We start from the raw sequence: 17,909 nt of genomic DNA, 5'->3' as shown, positions 1-17,909 counted from the left end.
CCACTGCAAACCACTTACATTTTGACCCACTACGGTACTTGACTTATTTTCAGCCCGCTTATATAGAAAAGTATCAAAGTTGAGTCGTTGAGGGTGCAGCCATGCATTATTCGTGCAACACAATGTAAAGGTTAGAAACTAACACAGACTTACTGTAGATTTCCCCTGCAGAGAGCCAGTGGGCCTCCTTCTGAAACGAAGGCTCCCATCAACCTGGACGACGTCGGCTGGCACTCGGTCAGAAAGGCAGCTTAATGTCTGAATGACAAAAACGTCGTATTTCAAATTGTAAAGTTTGTTCATTCGGTTTGTTTTACCTGAATTAACTCAGATGAAGTCAGAATGTATGACTTACATTTTCAACGATCGGTTCGCTCTCTTCCCGGAAGTTACAACCACAGTGCTGCGTCGTCTCAGTTGTCTCTCTTTATCGTACTGCCCTCTTGTGGTGGCTTACTCAAATCACAGCTCCGGTCGGTTCAACAGGTGGCAGCATTTCATCTCAAAAGTGTCTTTCCACAGTAAGCGTACAGTATCAGCAATTCATGCTGCGTTCTTTCTTTCTTTTTTTTGTTTTCTTACTCCTGGTTTTGTGTATACTTACGAGTGTAGATGTGGATTTTTTTTGTTGTTGTTGTTCCACCCTACTGTATGTACAATAATGTGTTTAGCAGGCTATCAAGGTGTCAACTCTGAGCATATTTCATGGTCGGTACCAGCCCAACAAACTTAATTTAATCTACTGGCTGATTTTAATGAGAGGCTTTCAGATTCCATCTGAACTAAGCCTTCATCAGTATTGAACAGAACTCTGATGATTGTTATAGTTATGCAAAGAATAGAACAAGGGAGTATTGACCCAAGGAGGCCGCCGTATTGATGCGCTTGGCTTGGCAGTGCTGCACTAATGCAAAGCCAGACAATTATGCGCAAAAATAATTATGATTGGCGGATTAGTCCTGACATTCCTGATAAAGGTCAGTCTTTGTCAAGGGCATAAATAGAGACGGTAAAGGAGGTGCGAGTGGGTTCGATGGATAGTTGAGGAGAAGGAGGACTTGTAACAAACTATGTCTGGGAATATAACAAATAGCACACAGAATATTAATGTGCCTTGTTTTATAGGCAGCCACGAGTCCGTCCAAGAAGGCAGAACAAATACGGGGAGGGGTATCTGCAGGGCCCTTTGTGACGTCATAACATGGCTGAATTGAGAAATGCAACGCAAACAATTCCTGAAATGTAGAACAAAAGCAAAAGAAGCTGCTTCAAATTTCACACTAGAGACATTATTGTTAATGCGTGGAAGCATATATTTAAATAAAATACAGAATGTTGGAACTCAAATGTACTGACAAAAAAAATTGGGGTTAAAAAAAAATGTTTTCCCTTTCTTTCTTTTTGCTCGGTCTCGTACAACAAAATACATGTATTCACCACGAAAACCAAATAGGAGTCGTTATTGAGACCCCTCTGGTGTCTTCGGTGAGATGAAGATGATGAGCACAAGGGGCTGGTGTCTGCTGCGGTGATGCGCTCCTGCAGCTCGGCTGGCTGGCTGGCTGGCTGTCGCTCAAGGTGGAGTTTGGTGCCACATCACATCTGCCTGTTGTGAGAGCAGCGCCTTCGCGGTGATTCTGTCCTGAGAGCATCTTTCTCAGGAGCAGGAAGCAGCTCCCGACAACCTCCGACAGGAAGATGCGTCCGAGGCGCAGCTCCGCAAACCTGCACAACTGAACTTCCTCTCCTCCTTCCCTTTTTCCACCGCTGCAACTTTTTGATTATTTCCTCCCTTTTGCTCGTACGTCGTAGTTGTTGTTATTGTTGTTGTTAGCGACCGGGCTGCTGTGTGCTTATCGGGCTCGGGCGCTCTACGAAAGGCGGCATCCAAATTCTCGAGACATGTCTCGCAAGAAGGCTGCCAGAGGCAAAGGCGCCAACAGCAGCAGCCCTTCTGCGGGCAGCCCCGCCGGGAAAGGACCCGGCAAAGGTCCGAAGGGCAGCCCGGCGATCGTGCACATGAACGGCGTGGTCCATCCCAGCAGACCGTCCGTCAGCAACAGCAGCGAGTTCTACGACATCGCTTTCAAGGTGAGCATTTTGTTTCACATTAAAAAAAAAAAAAAAAAAAAAAAAAACACCAATAGAACATTCTCACGATCGATTGCGCTCCTTAATTACTTCTTTTACGCACATTTGGACCGTCCGTGCGCCACTTTATTCCCCCTCCAACCATGTCGTTTTGTTTGCTTGTTCATCTTTCACTGCCCCCCCCACCACCACCACCACCGCCACCTTTTTTTTCTCTCTTTTTTTTGGTTTTACAAGCGCCGCATCTCTCATTAAACAGCAGCGAGCTGCGGACTCCAGCTGTGTCAATAAACGATCGATAACCTGCCTGCGCGCGTCGTCGCCAACGCGCCTGCAAACAAGCGAACCACACGCGCGCGCGCAAACCGGATGACTGTGTGGCGAGCGCGCTTGGTGAGCGCGCGTCACTTGAACCACAACAACGACGACACTTTTCAGATTTTACAGCCCACGGTTCATCACAGTTTGAGAGGGAAAGCGTCGCTTATGTTTATTGTCTCACAAGCGGGTTTTGTTTAAAACGCGCAGTGGCGCTTTGCAGGGGCTGCCGGGGTAGGAGGTTCGTTTAAAGGGCATTTTTGCCGTAACTTGCTGTCTTTTTCGTTCAGTACAGTGCATCAAATCCACAGGGCCAGTCCAGTCCAGTTTTTTTTCCTATTAAAAGCCTGAGGGTAGAGCGCCTCCTACTGAGCACTCCTGCAAAACACTCATCAGCGGCACAGCCAGAGGGCAGAAAAAGGAGAAATGAAAATAATAAGACGAGTTTGAATTAAATTGAGAGATGGGACATTATTCTTTATCTGTGTTTTTGACCTTCCCATCATTTGTATTTCTCTGGGTGGTTTTTCCTCCATTCAATCTCCGCTCTTTCAGCCTGTGAGACGCCACGAGCCGCAGGGTCCCCAAGTCCCTAACCTGATCACTGTAATCACATCAGGCCCACAACTTCACCGCAGCACTGATAGAAAAAAAAAAAGGGACAAACACACTGGAGCGTATTCATCAGAAATGCGGCTCCTGGGCGAGCAGTCAGTCAGTCTGAGCATCCTGACTGAGAAAACAGGTTTAGTTCGGAGGAAGGAAACAAAGTTTATTTCACTCCTTTGCCTTTATGAATTCCTCTGATAGCCCCTGAGGTTTGTTTGTTATTTCTTCTCATGTTTTGTGCAGGTGATGCTGATCGGAGACTCTGGCGTGGGGAAAACGTGTCTACTGGTGCGTTTTAAAGACGGAGCGTTCCTGGCCGGCAGCTTCATCTCCACCGTGGGCATCGACTTCAGGGTGAGTGTGAATCAGTGGTGTGAAAAGCGAAAAGAGCGAAATCACTTCGGTACCATTCACACTTCACACAGGGGAAGGATTGAAAGAAACGTCTTTCCATCAGGATTTAAAGGATGCATGTCATATCCATTCTCAGATTGTTACGTTTACCCAGTGGAGGAGTCATCGGTCCGTTCGTTTTCGATCACCGCTTCATCTGCTCTCAGCAATTCCAACCTGGAACCTTGTTCTTGCTGTCAGGCAACAGCTAGTTTCAGTTTTGACTCAATTGAAACCTTTCGTATACTTGTCCATTCAAATGGAACATCAGTGATCCAGGACTGCCAGCCTGAGGACGGCTGTGCTAATAGGACAGTGTGCCTCTTAAAATGCCCCAGAGCTGTGAGTATTTCCTGAGTGGGAAGACTCACAGGGTACGATATTGATTTCCTTAATTAGTTTGACATGCTTTCATTTTTTTTCTTTTGTTCCCAGAGGATGATAACCGTCGTCCATGTGCCAGTTCTGAGGGTCTATCTCCCTCCTGGGCAACCAGGAAGTAACTTTTCTTTCTTTTGCAGCTATCTCACGCAGCTCTCTCTGTCCAAGAGATGTATGTACATCCTAGTTCCCAGCTTTACAATACAACTTGTGACTCCAAAACTAACCTGCAGGATATGTTCTATTGAGCTTTTGCTGGCAGTGTGTCTGAGTGCTGCTCAAAGTGCCGCTGAATCAGCGCTGCTGCTGATGGACATTTTGTTGGTATAAGTCCACAGTTGATGCAGCAATACTTTAGATTACTGCCTCTGGGCTGTAAACGTTGTTGCGATGTAACTCCACCGACATCAGTGGGGTTTTTTTTCATTCACAGCAAGTGATGGATGGATTGTTCTGTGCTAAACTCGACAAATTTGGTGCAGGTAGCAGTTTAGCAAGTTGTATTTGTGTGCGTGTTTGCGCGTGTGTGAGAAAGAGAGGGAGAGAGAGAGAGAGAGAGAGAGAGAGAGAGAGAGAGAGAGAGCACTATCCCTGTGTGTGGGATGGAGGAGTTTGTGGGTGGAGGAACAGTTGATTTATTTACTTACGTAACACCTCTTCTAACACAGTCTGCACTCCTGATGTACATTCAGAGGCCTATTACAGCAACACCAGGTCGCTTTTCGAACTTTAAATTGTAGTTTCAAAATAATTGTTGTGATTCATTGGCTCACAATGGGGACAATAGAGCCCCTGACACTGACACAGAATGCCTGGTTAGTGCGGCAACACAACACTACAACTGTGGTTGCCTGCTTGTCACCTTTATGCAGAAGCACATCAAAAAAAAGTCATAATAATATGACTGTGTTATATACTAAAAATATTACTGTAGTCACTCAAGTTCATCATATTGTGGATTCTGAAAAGGTTTTCGCCTCACACTTACACATTGAACATTCTGTGGCAACATAAAAACATCAACAACCACACTTGAGGACATGGTGTTCCAGCAGTGGGGCCCGCATTGTCACCCACATTTTTAGGAACAAAGTCTGACAATGTTGTAGTCACACAATATTACCGCGGCGCTGTCAGGTCACGTTTGAAGAAAACTGGGACGCAATGTTCTCGCAATATCGCAGCGTAGCATCAAAAGACAATTTGTGGGGCTCTGTGTTCCACCGGTGTCGTCTTCTTGTAAGACTTTGAGAACATCAACAGCAGAAACTGAATCTGTATTGTACATATACTGTATAGATAGATAGATAGGTCACATGACTCTAAAAGCTTATTATATAGATTCAATATCTCTTATATAGATATAGATTATAGATTCAAACATTGTCAGGTAGGATTCAGCTTCAGCTGCCCACTGATCCTCCCAGTGTGAAGGATTAGCAGTGATGGATGGATGGATGGATGGATGGATGGATGGATGGATGGATGAAGACCGCAGTGCTGTATGTCCTGGTTGGCAGCTGTCACTACGCTACAGTTGTGAAGTGACAGACAGGTGACCTATACTGACCAGAGATCAGGCATCAGGTGCTCAACTTCGCACCTCAGACCGTTGAGTTGAACGCAGAGTCACTAACATGGACTGTCACGATCCGCCCGTCAAGTTGCTTTATTTATCACGGATCTGACAAAGCGGATTTCTTTACAATCTTGGCAATAAATCTGTTAAACGTTCACTTTGTTTTTCTTCTCCTTTCGCGCTGCTGTTTAACATTTATCGTGCATCGTGGCTGGGAAGTAATCTGAGCATTTTGTTTGTTATTTCAAATGCTGTAGCCTGAAGACAAAACACGTTTGTGGGCCTCCTCCGCTTCACGGTAACACATCATGACGGGGAGTTTGGGGAACAGGTGGAAAAGCCTTAAACGCTTTAAACCTCATGAGTCCCAAACGTTATTCGGGGGAAAAGCTGTATTGTCAGCTTCACAGAGGACGATTTTTCCACCCCTGCGGCGAAAAAACAAGGCTTCTTTGGGGATTGCAGCTTTAAGGAAAATTTCTCAAGAAGTCTGTGGGAAGTAAGCAGGCCGGTTAGCAACACACGTAATGAATCAACCCATCCGTTCCTCATCACCATCCCCTTGTAGGAGGTGAATCCTTCAGTGTAGACTGAAAGGCAGCGCTCATCAGGCCTGTCCAGGGATCAGAAGAGACGTTCCCGTCTGTCACCTGGTGCGCGCGCACCAGGTGACAGACAACAACTTAAGAGAAAGCCATTCACCTTTACCTGACCCCCGAAAACTTAGCACATCGGACTGTGTTGGGCAGATCACCAGTTTTCAGCCGGGAGGATGTGGTGCTGCGCTGCTGTGGTTGCTCTTCCCTCTGATCAACATGTTTATCGCTTCCAGATGCTGCACAGCGGAAGATTAGTGATGCGCCCTCACCACAGTCTCACTGCTTCATAGAACCTGAATAACAAGAGAATGTTTTGCAGTGTAGTTGAACTTTCAACAAAAAAAAAATGAAATAATAATAAGATTGATATTATTGTGATCCAAGAAAGCAGCTCCTGGTAAATCAATGAATGAACTTTGTGCACATTTTTTTTATTAAAAGTTCTATTGAGAAATATTGGTCTCCTTAAAGTTCTACTAAATCAGATTAAAAACCCGCTGCAGTGTCCACAGTTGATAAAATACTTTTGTTTATTTCCAGTTCTGCCCTAAACAATCTTGTTTCTCAACTGCATCTGGAGACATTTGTCAAACTCAAGTGCCTCGTTATTGGTGCCTCTGGGTGTCCCGTTATCCCCTGTTAGTCTATTGTGCCACTCTCCTGGGTGCTTGTGAGAATTACGCCACTTCCTCCCTGATGAATGCCAACCTTGACCTCGGCCGCCGTTTCTCACTGCCTCCTGACAGCTGCAGGGACACAGTGTGCAGCATCTTAACCCTCAGCGGCAAGTGACACCCACTGCCGAATATTCACACACGTTTCCCACGAGCCTGTGGCGGGTCGTTTATCTCCCGGAGATGAACAGTGAGCTGTAAGTTACATTCTGGAGTGAAGCTGTTTGCAGGCCGGACAGGGTCGCGCTCACATGAAATATAATGCGCGGCCCTCCGTCTGCAGTGATTTACTCTGAGAAGTCCATCCCGGAGCGGCCCGTAAAACATGAAATGTGCCTGACATAGATTTCACCTGGCGCACTAATTCATCTCACCCTATTCGGGGCGCACAGAGTACACAAAACCTGTGATTTACCCACCAGGGCCAAAGCCACAATGGATGAGCTTTGAGTTCACCGTGTAATAATGTGTGTAACATGAGCGCGCAACAGCCTGACGTCAGTGTGTTGGGATCAAGTCTGTGTCAGTGCATCCTGACTCGGTTGTCTCACAAATGAAAGGGATTGCAGCAGGGGGAGTTCATATGAAAAGTGCTGAACAGTAATAAAAAAGCATCTTTGGTCTGTTAATGATTGACAGAAATAGGAAACATCCATCCTTTACTTCTTTGGCGTGCTCTTCTTGCTACTTGCCACGTGCAAAAAACATGCAGATCTGGAAATCAGCCCTTTGTGATGTCACTAAGGGCACTCAAGCCAGTGACCTCACCCCCCCCCCCCTTCCAGGTCACTGATCTACCACCGACTTTGCCACCCATTTTCTCTGTCACCCCTTAAACACAGAAAAGGTCCAAGAAAGCATCAGTTTCAGCAGGAAGCTATGAATGTTTTTGCAGCAGGATGTGAACTGAGGGTGAATTTCGTAATATTACTATATACTGGTATGTGTAGTCTTTTTATGCACGACTCGAGTTAGTGTGTCTACTGTCTGCCCTTTAAATTCGGCCAATGCACTACTTTGCACTATTCTCTTGCCTACTTTAATGACTCATATTATTTCAGATAGTTGGAGTCATTGCGAAAAAATACAGTAGGCGTCAAGTGGAACTTTTGGATCCCGTTTAGAAAAATGTCACCACCATGAAACACAGATAACGTTCATGACGGCCTACTGTGAATAAGGCTTTCTGTTGTTTTGCAGGCCACTGCTGCCCACCACTGACATTTCCATTCAATAATCTGTTTTTCACAACCCTTTCTTTCCTCTTTTTATCCTGCACGATCATAAAGCCACCAGTGTGCTCTGAAAGCCTTTGCCCTCCCCCGGCACGGGTCCATTCTCACCTGTGTCTCCCTGAACTCTGTGTGTGTGTCACACAGTGGGAGCAGAAGGTTCACACTTGGCTACCGTCAAAAGACAGTCCCTATTCCTCCGCCTGTGAGAGTTCCCCCCTTTTTGGACCCTCTCAGAACAGACCCAGCCATTGATTCACATTTCACTTTTTCCTCTGATGTTATTTTTGGGTGCCTGCTTGGTATGCATGGACGCGGGGGAGGGCGCCATGAATCAGTCGTCTTCAAAGACAGAGAGAGAAAGGTGCTCCGGCATTTAAGATCTGTGCAATAATCATCCCCCATCTTCACCTAAGAATGTAAAAGAATGTCTGGGCGTCACCCGGCGCCGCCCCCGGCAGCACGAACACTTTCTCATCCTAATTACACCAGGATCAAAGCCAGAATGGGCTCGTTGGAGGAACCTGAACCTGCTTTGGAGTTTCATTTTGTTCTAGCGTCGAACATCTCACACTTTTTTTTTTTTTTTTTTTTTCTCTCCTGCATATGGCTTTGGTAGTGGATTGAATTTGCTGGGATTCATTAACACGTTGCCTATAGAGTGGTGCCGCTTCCCGTCTGATCACACGTCGGAGCAACCGCGGAGTCCGCGTGTAAAATTAACTGCAGCGTTCATTAAAAAAAAAAAAAGAAAGTGCGACGCCTACTTTGTTTAACCGGAGGCAAAAAAAAAAAAAAAAGAGGCAACAACCTGCATCTTATCACCCCCGCGGGACTGTCGATGACCTGTTATATACCTCCTAAAAATTCCCACTGTTAGTTATTGATCGCTGCTCTGACCTTTTGCCCCCGGCAACGCAGAGCAAATGACATCATCCCGCCTGGAGGGGTGCAATTAATCACACAGGTTGTATTTCTGCCAGCCTGCCAACCATCAGATGAAGTGTAGTGTCATTCTCGCCGAAGACTGAGCCTCGGCGCCATCATATTTAGAATTTTAAATGCGTTCCAGAGTCGCGCACGTTCCCGGGGATGGCAGATTTGTTAAGGAGGGTTTGACTCTCTCGTTTGCATTAAACCTCGCAGTGAGACAACGGCTTCCGCCGAATCCCATTAAGTCACACATCCATCGACACATTCGGCGAGCGTCGCTGCTGATCGCAGAAAATATACGAGCTCCACGGCGTTAACGGCGCTCGGCAGATGTGGCGCCTGTTATTGAACCGAGTCGGCTCTCGTTATGCATCTCTTTTACCTCTGACTGTCAGCGACACGCCGCGAGCTGGCGGCTCTTTAATCACTGTCTCATACTGCGGGCTGCAAATTGGTGCTCGCATCCACGACTTTGAGCCGCGGGGGATATTTGTATGCGTGCGGACGGCTTCTGTTCAAGCTCAAATCATTTTGTGTGCAACGGGGGAAGAGAAGCGCGCCGTGTTAGTTTTACGAATCTATTTGGCGAACTGCGATCAATCAGCCAATCAAATTGTAGTTACACAGTCCAAATTTGCGAACGCAGCTTGGTGACCTGGGAAGTGATGGGAGAAACCTTCTGCCTATCACATTATAAAAAAAATAAAAAAAAAACAATCAGATTTTTTTCTCTGTTAGCTGAACTGAACGGACTCAGGCTAGAATCGGTGCGACCAGCCAAAGAGAGTCGGGGGTTTACAGAAATATTATTTCTAACAAGAAAAAGCCATCAGTGGGTCACTTTCACAATGGGAAAATGCTTCCCTCTGCTGTTGCTGCATCATGATAAACTTGAGGCTCACAGTCACTTCTACCTCTACTACCTCTTCCTCTTCCTCTGTGGTTTTTGAGGGCAGCCCGGACGAACGTGCTCGATTTTATTTCTCGAAATCTCCACAGTCCGGCTCCATTGCTGAAGCGCAGATTCCCATCGGGCAGATGTGACTTTGTGTGTTCAGAACCTGCAAGTGCCAGGTGTCTTTACTCTGGATCTCAGCCGACAGCGGGAGAGACCGGCAGCTCCGATAACAAACCCGTCCCTTGGTCGACCGGTGACTGGCTAAATTGGATCTGCAATCTCTGCGCTGCTACTTCCTCCTCGTCAGCGTGACTGGCTGTCACGGTCACTCGCGGGCTCTTTATCTGTGCTGTCGTTCGCTTTTTTAGCAGACTCCATACATTTTTTTTAAAAATCTATTTTTATCGAAAGGACTGCAAGACTCATCTCTCCTTCATACACTTTGCCGCCCGCATGGCTGCCTTCGGCGAGTGGGCGCAGGGGAAAGTGCCAAGCTCGATCATGCCGTCGAGCGCAGAGGTGTTAATCTGCTTGAATAGTAAAAATTGAATAACGTTGACTTATGCGCTACAGTGACCATGGGGGGGGGTCAGAAACAGCTACATCGTGAGCGTGTTTACAGAAAAAAAAAATCGACTGATTTTACCATTAAAGTTCTGTGATTGCGTGACGGGTCCAGTGGTTGGATGTGAGGACGCACTCAGGTTAACTCAAGCTCGGTGGGGTTGCGGGTTTGTGTGAGTGGCGCTTCGGTCCTGCCTGGGGAGGCGTCTGTAATTAACAAAAAGCACTTTTACCACCTGCTGGCCTAATGTCACCTGCAAGCCCTGAGGAGCGCTATAAATATTTAACCGTGTCATGAAAGGGAAGCGGTGTACCTGGCGGAAATATGGGGGATGTGACTAAATCAGACTGATGAGATGAAGACCATTCAGAATGACAAAAGCTCTGATTAATTCCCCAATACACAGTATTAAATTCAGGGTTTTTTTCCTGCCGTCATGGTCAAAAGACTGGAGAATAAGTTGCATATAGGTTGCAGCTGTTATAGTTTCACTCGGCTCAGAAGCTTCCCTCTTTCATTGAAGCTGAGCTGTAAAAGCTTCAGTCTTGGACTTGGCAATGGGCTTACTTCATGTAAGAACAGAGTTGAGAACTTCCCGAAGACTCTAAGCTGCTCTTTAAAAACCAAAGATGCCAGAGGAAAATAAATTACTCAGAGTTGCAAACAATAGCTGCTGCTGAAGAGATTAGGATGGATGCGGCAATGGAAATGAACCTTTTCACTTTAAAAGACTAACAAAGAGCCGCTCCAAACCCTGTTTTTTCATTTCAGCTATTTGGCTCGTAGCCAGAAACATATCAATATGACTCAATATATTGCCTCCTTTCTCCCCATGGTCATCCTGTCCGTAAACTTACTTAGAGCTAATATGGAGAATGTGCAATGTGCTGGCAGCCAGCAGTGGTTAATATGGGATTTTGAGTTGAGCCGTTATTATCCTCTTAAAAATTCAGGAAGTAACATCCCTCAGTTTGAGTCTTGGATCCTTCTGAAAATACAAGGGCACGTTGGTGAAAGGAGTCCAAGGGGAGATCCTGTCAGAATGTGGCCCTCTGATGCCATTAGACAGTCAGGCGGTAGTAACAGCTGAAGTAGGTCTTCAAAAAATAGTAAAAAAAATAATTTATGAGAGGCTTGTTTCTTTAACAGGCCGTTCAATCTCCCAGTTTTTATTATTTATACCTTTTTTTAAACCCTAAGTAACTAATAAATTCCTCACCTCTCTGTGGGCGACTCAACTTGGCTCGGCAAGCGGGAAAAACATTGTGTGGCTAAAAAAAAAAGAAAAGAAAGGAGAAGCTTCTTCAAATGTGACTCTCGCATGTGATGTTGACAGACTGCGTGGCCTGACACAGCTGACAGTGTCGACTGTTTAGCGGCTAATTTGTGCTCCCGCGCGTCAGCTCCCACTATTTATAGGTTTTTGGAATGTATTTTTTTGTTAAATCCACATACAAAAGGCCAAGAGACAAGTGATTAATTGCACTATTGCAGTGCCGTGAATCACTGCCAGCACGAGCAGCCTACACGGTGTGTGATTCAGTGGGATTTTTTTTTGCGTGCCAGGTGAGGGCAACTTCAAGCACAAAAATGAAGCTCCTGGGGTGAAGTGTGTGAGGATGGAGGTTACTGCAGGCCATGCAGGCTTTGTCTTTGTTCTTGTTGTTCGGGTGCACGGTTTTTGGACATTTTTTATTGGCTTCAACTGGAACAGAAAATAAACAGGATAAAAATGATTTTTCATTAATAGTACTTTATAGAGATATAAAGTAAAAAAATATATAAAGAGTTATTTATATGGAAGGCAGCTTCGTCCCTATTTCATCATGAGGCTGATGGTGTTCAGTGTTTTCGGCTGTGTTTGGTAACCCCAACACCCGGCCTTCATGTAGATGCTGCAAAGTCCTGGTGTGACTCTGGAACCACTGAGAACTGGTGGAAACAGGAGAAACTGGTTCTAATTTAGCCCCTGGTCCCAAAATCACACTTGCATGTGAATAATTGAATGCAATTACAATTGTTTTTTCCCCAATTGTAAGAGAAAAAATGTGGGTGCCTGCTTGGCAGGAGATCGAGGTAACAATGAAAAAACACCGCCACATCCCACCTGAAAGGACTTTGACATTCACGCCGTGCTTTGGATGCTGCGTAGGCCAACCTCCTCTGGTGCCCGAGCTAAACCCTTGCAGAAATAAAGGAGGCGGCCGGAGCTTTTAGCTGTGGCTGCAGTCGTGTCTCTGAAAGGGCCCGGAGGCGCACTGCTCTTTCAATTAGTCCCCGTTGTCAACCTGGCCGGGTCACTCAAGTGAGAAAGTCGATAATAGAAAGGTCCAGGGCTGCGCACTGATGGGCAGCCGCGTTTTCAGCACTGAATAGGAGCTGAGAAGGATGAGCTGCAAGCAAACTCTCCCAGGTAGCCAATTAATTAGATTCATGAACCGTCGCCAACGTAAACTGTTATTTAGTCAATTGGAGTATGACAGATTTAGATGATTTTTTTGCTGTTGGATTACCGTAATCTGACATTACTCACTTAAAAACACCTGAAACTACAATCTCCAGAAGGTGCGGCTTCAGAGTGTCAGGGTGTGCACACAGGTGACTCGTACTGCAGTATCTTCAGTAGCTGTCATTTTGCTTTTATTGCTTTCTCCTCATTTAGCTGACTGCAAGCCTGCTTCTGTTGAAGCGACGTGTGTTCTTCATATGGGTTGTCCATCCTAATAAGCTTTGATGTAATAAAGATTTAGTTACCAAATTAAATAAGTGCTTATGAAGAAGTGTCCAATTCAAGGGCTTCAATAAATAGTATACTGTTATAAATAGACAATGTAATTAACTAATATTGCGATCAAGGGTTTAAGGCCGGTTATGGAACTTTTAGATTTTGTCATGAAATTATTACTTTAATATTAGTTTCAGGTTTTACATTCAGCTCTATTCTAAAATATATTGTATTGCAATTGCGGGACACTGCCTCCGTCTGCAGTAGCACTGGTGTGTCCAAACAGGCAGACTTTGCAGGTTGTTTGTTGTGGTGGTGGTGGTGACGAGGTGCGTTGGCTCCAGTTTGCATGAACGTGCGAACAGCATCTGCGTCAGCAGGATTTGGAGAGCTTGACAGTGGCGGGTTGTGTTGTGACTACAGAGCAGAAACTGGGTTCTTTTCTTTGACACATCTGGCCGCCACCAGCACCGCACATAAAACCTTTTTTCTAAAGCATGTAAACGTCACGCTGGTCTTTTTCTCTTTTTTTTTTTTTTCTCAACTCTGTTGCCGTCAATATTTTATGGGCTCACCCATAACGGGCCTCTCTGACGGCTTCTCGTGCATCTGTAATTCATGATCCGCGTAAAGTGCCTGCAATCGTCCTGCACCTGCTGCACCGTCTCATTGGTCTGCCTTGGGGGAGGAAAAAAAAGACAAAAAGACAGTCCGATGAATTGAGAACATCCAGTGTCTGAAGTAGAGCAGTTTGTATTAGAGGACGTGTTCCATTTGCAGGTCGTCCGCTGAAACTCAGACAACTTTCTCAGCTCTTCCTTCTTGTGCAGAGCAGAGACTGTGTGTCAACTCGTCAAGATGCTAGAAGTTGAAACCTCACAGAAAACTGCAGCCGACGCTCCACACCAGTCCAACAGAATTACAGCCCTGTTTTACGTCTTCGTCCCCGTTCGTGACTCCTTTAAGTCCTTTCAACTCTTCGTGTCAGCGTGAGTCCGTCCTGTTTGGGCTGATTTGACACATTTCCACTCATGAAGTCCAAGGAAACGCAATAAATCCTGACTCAGCTAAAAAAAAAAAAAAAAAAAAAAAAGACACACCCCAGTGCCACAAATTCACAAGCCTCTTTTTCTGGCTCACTAAATATTTATGAAGCCTCCGAGGACGTCAGGGATTGGGTTTTTTTTAGTGACAGCAACAACAACAACAACAACAACAAGTCTTCTGAGACTCCTGATTCTGATCAGTCCGCGCTTAGAAAAAGCAGCTTTCAGCTCCGCTCGCTTCATAAATATGCACATCGTTCCCCCTTTGTTACTTTCAGGGAGATAAATCAAGCCAGCGTGTCAACACAGGCCACGTTCGGCTCGGAGCGCAGCGCCGGCAGATAGGCAACGTCGTGACAAGAGCGCAAATCTCCTCCATCTTCCTCACACGGATCAGTGAGGAAGGTCAGCGATCTGACTCCAGAGCGTTTGCCAGACGCACTGGATTTATTTGACGTTTTTTTTACCAAAGGTACATTTCATAGATGCTTGATAAAATGTTGTTGCTGCTGATGCTGTTCATGTCTGCCACTTTTTTTCCATTTAAGAAACTTTTTCAGGCATCTCATTGGCGAGAAGAGCAGGGAAAATTAGTGGATGTAAAAATGCAAACATTTATGAATTTTCTGATCCATTTCAGAAGATCCCTTTCAATTGTGACATGTTTTAAAAAAAAAAACTGTCATCTCAATACAAAAATGCAAGAATTGGAGCTTTGCATGGCTGGTTAGTGAGATTTTCAGATTTTCAGTTATTCCCCTGCAACTGGGCTGGAGTTATTTCTTCCACAGTGGAGCTGCTGGACCTGCATGCTGAGGAGTGTCTTGTTTATTCCTGCAGCCCTGGCATCACTATTTAAAACAACCCCCCCCCCAAAAAAAAAAACGAGTTAAAATAAATGCTCATGAAATTCTTCAGATGTCAAGAGAGTCTGCGGAAGCAGAGCATCTGCATTGCACCCGAGATCGATCAGGTGCAGGAGCCCTCAATGTTGATCAATGAGCTGAAGGGCAGAGGGTGTGAGGTTGTTGACATCATATCAGCAGCAGGAAGAAGTCGATACCAATGGTATTATATTGTAAAATAAGCAGAGGGGGTTTTCTTTTTCTATTCAATGGGGAACATCCACCTTTTCCTGACTTTTAGTTCTTCTTCTTTTGTTTTAGACCTGAACCAGCTCCTCTCACACCATTTTGACTGAGTTTGATTGGAGGGTCATGGTACTTTAACCCCTTGCAAACCTGTCAATCAACTCGGACCCGTCCCCCGAGCAACACCTTTAATTTGTCTCCGCGGCCGCCGTGTGGCGGAGCAGATCGAAGCCTGAGATCAGAGCAGCGTCTCCCCAAGATGAAGAGACGGAGAGAGACGAGGAGGGCAGAGCGGGTTAATCCTCCCGAGCTTCATCAAACGGGGCCAAAGAGCGGCGGAGTGTGCATGCAATATTGATGCAGGGACGCGGTGAGAGCAGGGCTGAGGCGCGGGGGGGCTGGGGGGGGCAGGAAGAGACCAGAGAGGCGTCTGACCACAAAGTGGGGCACCCACACCTGAGGCCGAGTTGGAATTTTAAAGGGGGGAAAAGAACGTGGAGACGGTTGAAGCTTGAGGAAGTGTCACTAACTCTCCCTTCGCTTCTCCTTTGTTGCAGAATAAAGTCCTGAACATTGACGCTGTCAAGGTAAAGCTGCAGGTAAGAAGTAGAGAATCGAGATGTGTAATGAGAAAAAAAAAAATCCAAATCCCAATGTAGCCAAATTTGCTATTTAAATAACTGTAATGCAATGACAATATAAAAAAAGAACAAAAAATAGAAACTATGAACATATTTTGCAAAAACTTTCGTAGGTGTCTATTTATGGGCTCGGGGGGAACTGCCCATTAGTCCGACAGACTGCCCATTGGTCCGACCTCCCATTACAGTTAGGGTTAGGGGAGGTCAGGCAATGGACAATTTGTCGGACTAATGAGAGGTCGGACTAATGCCATGCTCCCCGGGCCCAGCCCCTGTCAGCCACTTGTATCCATGGTGGCACAGTCACCCCGAGTCATTGACGACAAGGAAGTGAAGAAGGAATCATGTCCAGGAAAACAGTGCAGAGAAACGCAAATTATTTGCACAGACATTCAGGAGCCGCGGTGCGAGGAGGACAAAATGCATTTTGGCAGCTTGAGCTAAATTACAAGGAGGGACGGCGCTGCCTGATCGGGAAAACAAGAACTTGATTAGCCTCGTTACTGCAGGGGCAGCGAGATAAGTGTCGCCTGCCGCAGCTGATTTACATTCAGTATCGCAGCACACAACCGGCCTTGGGAGCGACAGGGGTGGGGAAAGAAGAAAAAGAAAATGATAAAAGGCAGCCGTGTTAATTGGGTGGCTCAGATTGTTTGTCACACGCGGAAAGGTTTTCAACAGCTTGAAGTCGCCGCGAGCCGCCAGGTCGTCCACGTGGACGCTCGGCCGCGACACAATCTGTTAAGGCTGGGCTCCATTCAGCGTCAGTTTCCGTGGAGCAAATTAAACGGAGGCTCTTCTGACAAAGATCCGCGCCGTGTGACGCACGAGCGAGCCGCGGAGCCATTTGCAAAGGAAAGACAAAATGAAGAAAAGGAAAGAACGTCGCTCCTTTTCGCTGATTAGTTTCTGTCTTTTCTTTTCTCTCCTCTCCTCTCCCTCCCTCTCTCTCTGGAGATCTGGGACACAGCTGGACAGGAACGCTTCCGCAGCGTCACTCATGCCTACTACCGCGACGCCCACGGTGAGGCACACACACACACACACATGCTCACACCCACGCACACACACACAGCATTGATGTTGCTGCTTGCAGCCTCGTTTTCATGGATACTGGGGAGAAGAGACGGACGTTTACAGATCTTTGCTCCAAAGCGTGGAGGTTCTGGTGCTGTCGCTCCCGGCGACTGTGACCTCTGACCCCTGCAAACCATCCCGGGTTTCTATGGATGAGCTGCATTCGCGCTTTCCCCGGCAGGGAACTCGTGAAATGGGTAGGAGGGAGCCATCAGCCACAGCGTTTATACAAAGAGACTCTTCACTACATGTGGATTCGTTTTTTAGCACATTTCTGTCGTTTTTTTTTTTTTTTTTTTTTTTTTTTTTTTATTTTGCAACTGCAATCACAAATGTAACAATTAGTAATTTTGTCGCAATTCAAACGTTTTTTTGTGTAAAGGTTTCAAACAAAACCATACGCTGAACGTGCTATCGCTAGCCACGCAGTGTCGGAAGTGTCAGAGACACAATTCAATTTCCCTCATTACCGATTTCATCACCTGAATCGGCACCTGCCGCAAGACTTTATTCGTTGGATTTACTAGCCCTGCTGGGCCTTCTGAGCACTCTGACTTTATTTTTTTTTTCCCTCCCCGAGCCAGCTGCTGTTTTCCACCCACAAAAAGCTGTAAAAATCCAGAGCTCGTCGTTGTGCGCGCCTGCTTTAAAAACAGACACGGACACCAGCTGGCGGATTTGGTGCAGTAATAAGCCAAACCAGCGACATATGTTCCTCAAAACACGGTGCGATCGTAAAAAATAAAATAAAAAAGAATATATATTATAATGAGGGTGCCAAACACTGCCCCGCTGCCACTCAACTTCTGGGTGCGTACGTGCAACATATCAACATATAGCTTGTCTCTGTAAATGTTTTTTACATTCAAGCAGACCAATCAATTTGCAAGGTGCAAGCAGACATCACGCAAGGTCGCAATCTGCAGCGAACGTTAAATCTCAGTTTAACTAAACTCTTGCCAATGCCGGTTTGAAAGGGTGATTTCCACTAAAACAAGGTCGCTGCTGTTTTTTGATTGTTGTTGTTGTTGTTCTTTTAAGGTGAAAAATGCCCTCC

At 46.0% G+C, this 17,909-nt stretch overlaps 1 protein-coding gene across 1 annotated transcript in view; it reads left to right on the top strand.

Moving 5' to 3' along the window:
• Positions 1-1,513: 1,513 nt before the first annotated feature.
• Positions 1,514-17,909, top strand: part of LOC142886973 (ras-related protein Rab-26-like) — a 30,683-nt gene continuing 14,287 nt past the window's right edge. Inside the window, exons 1-4 of the mRNA XM_076024270.1 lie at positions 1,514-2,091; positions 3,262-3,372; positions 15,692-15,733; positions 16,733-16,799. Coding sequence (XP_075880385.1) covers positions 1,903-2,091; positions 3,262-3,372; positions 15,692-15,733; positions 16,733-16,799 — 409 coding nt within the window. The 5' untranslated portion in view covers positions 1,514-1,902. The remainder of the gene's footprint in view (positions 2,092-3,261; positions 3,373-15,691; positions 15,734-16,732; positions 16,800-17,909) is intronic.

This window comes from Nelusetta ayraudi, unplaced genomic scaffold (genome assembly GCF_046127955.1).
Source record: "Nelusetta ayraudi isolate G7.1 ecotype Tasmania unplaced genomic scaffold, CSIRO-AGI_Nayr_v1 ptg000016l, whole genome shotgun sequence".
Classification (NCBI taxonomy): Eukaryota; Metazoa; Chordata; class Actinopteri; order Tetraodontiformes; family Monacanthidae; genus Nelusetta; species Nelusetta ayraudi.
The sequence above is the reverse complement of the archived record's forward strand: the minus strand, read 5'-3'. Positions and strand labels throughout refer to the sequence as shown.